Here is a 1,535-nt window from a genome sequence, read left to right as displayed (position 1 = left end):
GGACAGGGGGAGGAAGGGAGAGGCAGAGCGGACAGGGGGAGGAAGGGGAATGGCGGAGATGAGGGAGGCCTAAGCCCATTGAGGCTAGAAGGAGAGAGTTGTCTTGACAAAAGACAATGTGTCACTTACATATGCAACACGCCACGCTCATGAGTTGTTTAAAACAACAGGGTTACAGGGTGTAGGCCTATGTTCTATACAGCCATGCTGAACAGAACACGCTATAGCACGCATAACAAATTACACGCTTGTTAGGGCTAAGACTGTTAGCCCTCAGAGGTGTGAAATAACATATGTATGACTGGGGGATGTTAGGCTTTCAGCCAGAAAGGAGGGGAAAGAACAAGCACAAAAGGTAATAATTTGAATCAAAGTATTTTCTTACATCTTTTGGGGTATTCATGTACCTTTCTCCATATAATAATGATGGATTACATAACATTTAAATAGTGCTTTTCACATGGTTTTCCAAGTACCTAACCTGAGTGATGCACGGCAGCCATTTTGTGCTARAATGGGTCATGTATCTACCTGCTCCTCTCTGAATATTGTGGATGGGCCGATGATGGATGAGAGTAAGCAGCAAGCTCCACGAGCTCCTTGACCCTTACCTTTAACATTCGGAATTAATGCTTAAACGTAACCTTCAAAATCTCTCTGCCTCTCCCTCTCTCTCTCTACATTGCTCTTTAAACCCGCATATCTCTGGTTGGGAATGGTATTATAATGGTATTATATCACCATAATATTAAACATACATTTACGTCATTTAGCAGACGCTCTTTTCCAGAGCGACTTACAAATTGGAAAGTTCATACATATTCATCCTGGTCCCCCCGTGGGGAATGAACCCACAACCCTGGCGTTGCAAGCGCCATGCTCTACCAACTGAGCCACAGACTAGTTAATGCACAAAACTGTGGAACAAATGTATTTTGGTCATGTCTAGATTATTTTTTAACAACAATGACTTTGCTAAAATCCCATTTATTTTGTAGTTTCAGAATAGGAAGGAATAGGCAAAATAGTTCCTATCCTGAGTGGTCTCTTCAGCACTGGTCCGAGAGAGACATGCCTCTGGTCTGACATCTAGTGGCACAGACACAGCAAAACCATTAACTGGAGAAAAAATGTTTTATTATGTCTTCTGCTCTCTTTATCTATAGCTAAACACAAAGATAAAATGACCAGATTGACCATTTTAGAATGTCTCTGAAATCTTAGGATATTAACCTTAACGGGTCAGTAGTGCTTTGTAAAGTACGGCCTACAGGGAGGAGGTGAGGGCCCCCGGAGTGTCAGGAAAATAACCTCACCCTCAACGTCAACAAAACAAAGGAGATGATCGTGGACTTCAGGAAACAGCAGAGGGAGCACCCCCCTATCCACATCGATGGGACAGTAGTGGAGAGGGTAGTACGTTTTAAGTTCCTCGGCTTACACATCACGGACAAACTGAATTGGTCCACCCACACAGACAGCGTTGTGAAGAAGGCGCAGCAGCACCTCTTCAACCTCAGGAGGCTGAAGAAATT

General features: G+C 43.7%; 1 protein-coding gene across 1 annotated transcript in view; it reads right to left on the bottom strand.

The window, feature by feature from the left end:
- Positions 1-620, bottom strand: part of LOC139027543 (octapeptide-repeat protein T2-like) — a 1,568-nt gene extending 948 nt beyond the window's left edge. The window contains exon 1 of the mRNA XM_070442917.1: positions 612-620. Within this exon, the coding sequence (XP_070299018.1) occupies positions 612-620 (9 nt within the window). The remainder of the gene's footprint in view (positions 1-611) is intronic.
- Between the last annotated feature and the right edge of the window lie 915 nt (positions 621-1,535).

The sequence above is a fragment of the Salvelinus sp. IW2-2015 genome, linkage group LG1 (assembly GCF_002910315.2).
Source record: "Salvelinus sp. IW2-2015 linkage group LG1, ASM291031v2, whole genome shotgun sequence".
NCBI classification, from domain to species: domain Eukaryota; kingdom Metazoa; phylum Chordata; class Actinopteri; order Salmoniformes; family Salmonidae; genus Salvelinus; species Salvelinus sp. IW2-2015.
Note: the sequence above shows the minus strand (reverse complement) of the source record. Positions and strands in the feature narration are given on the sequence as shown.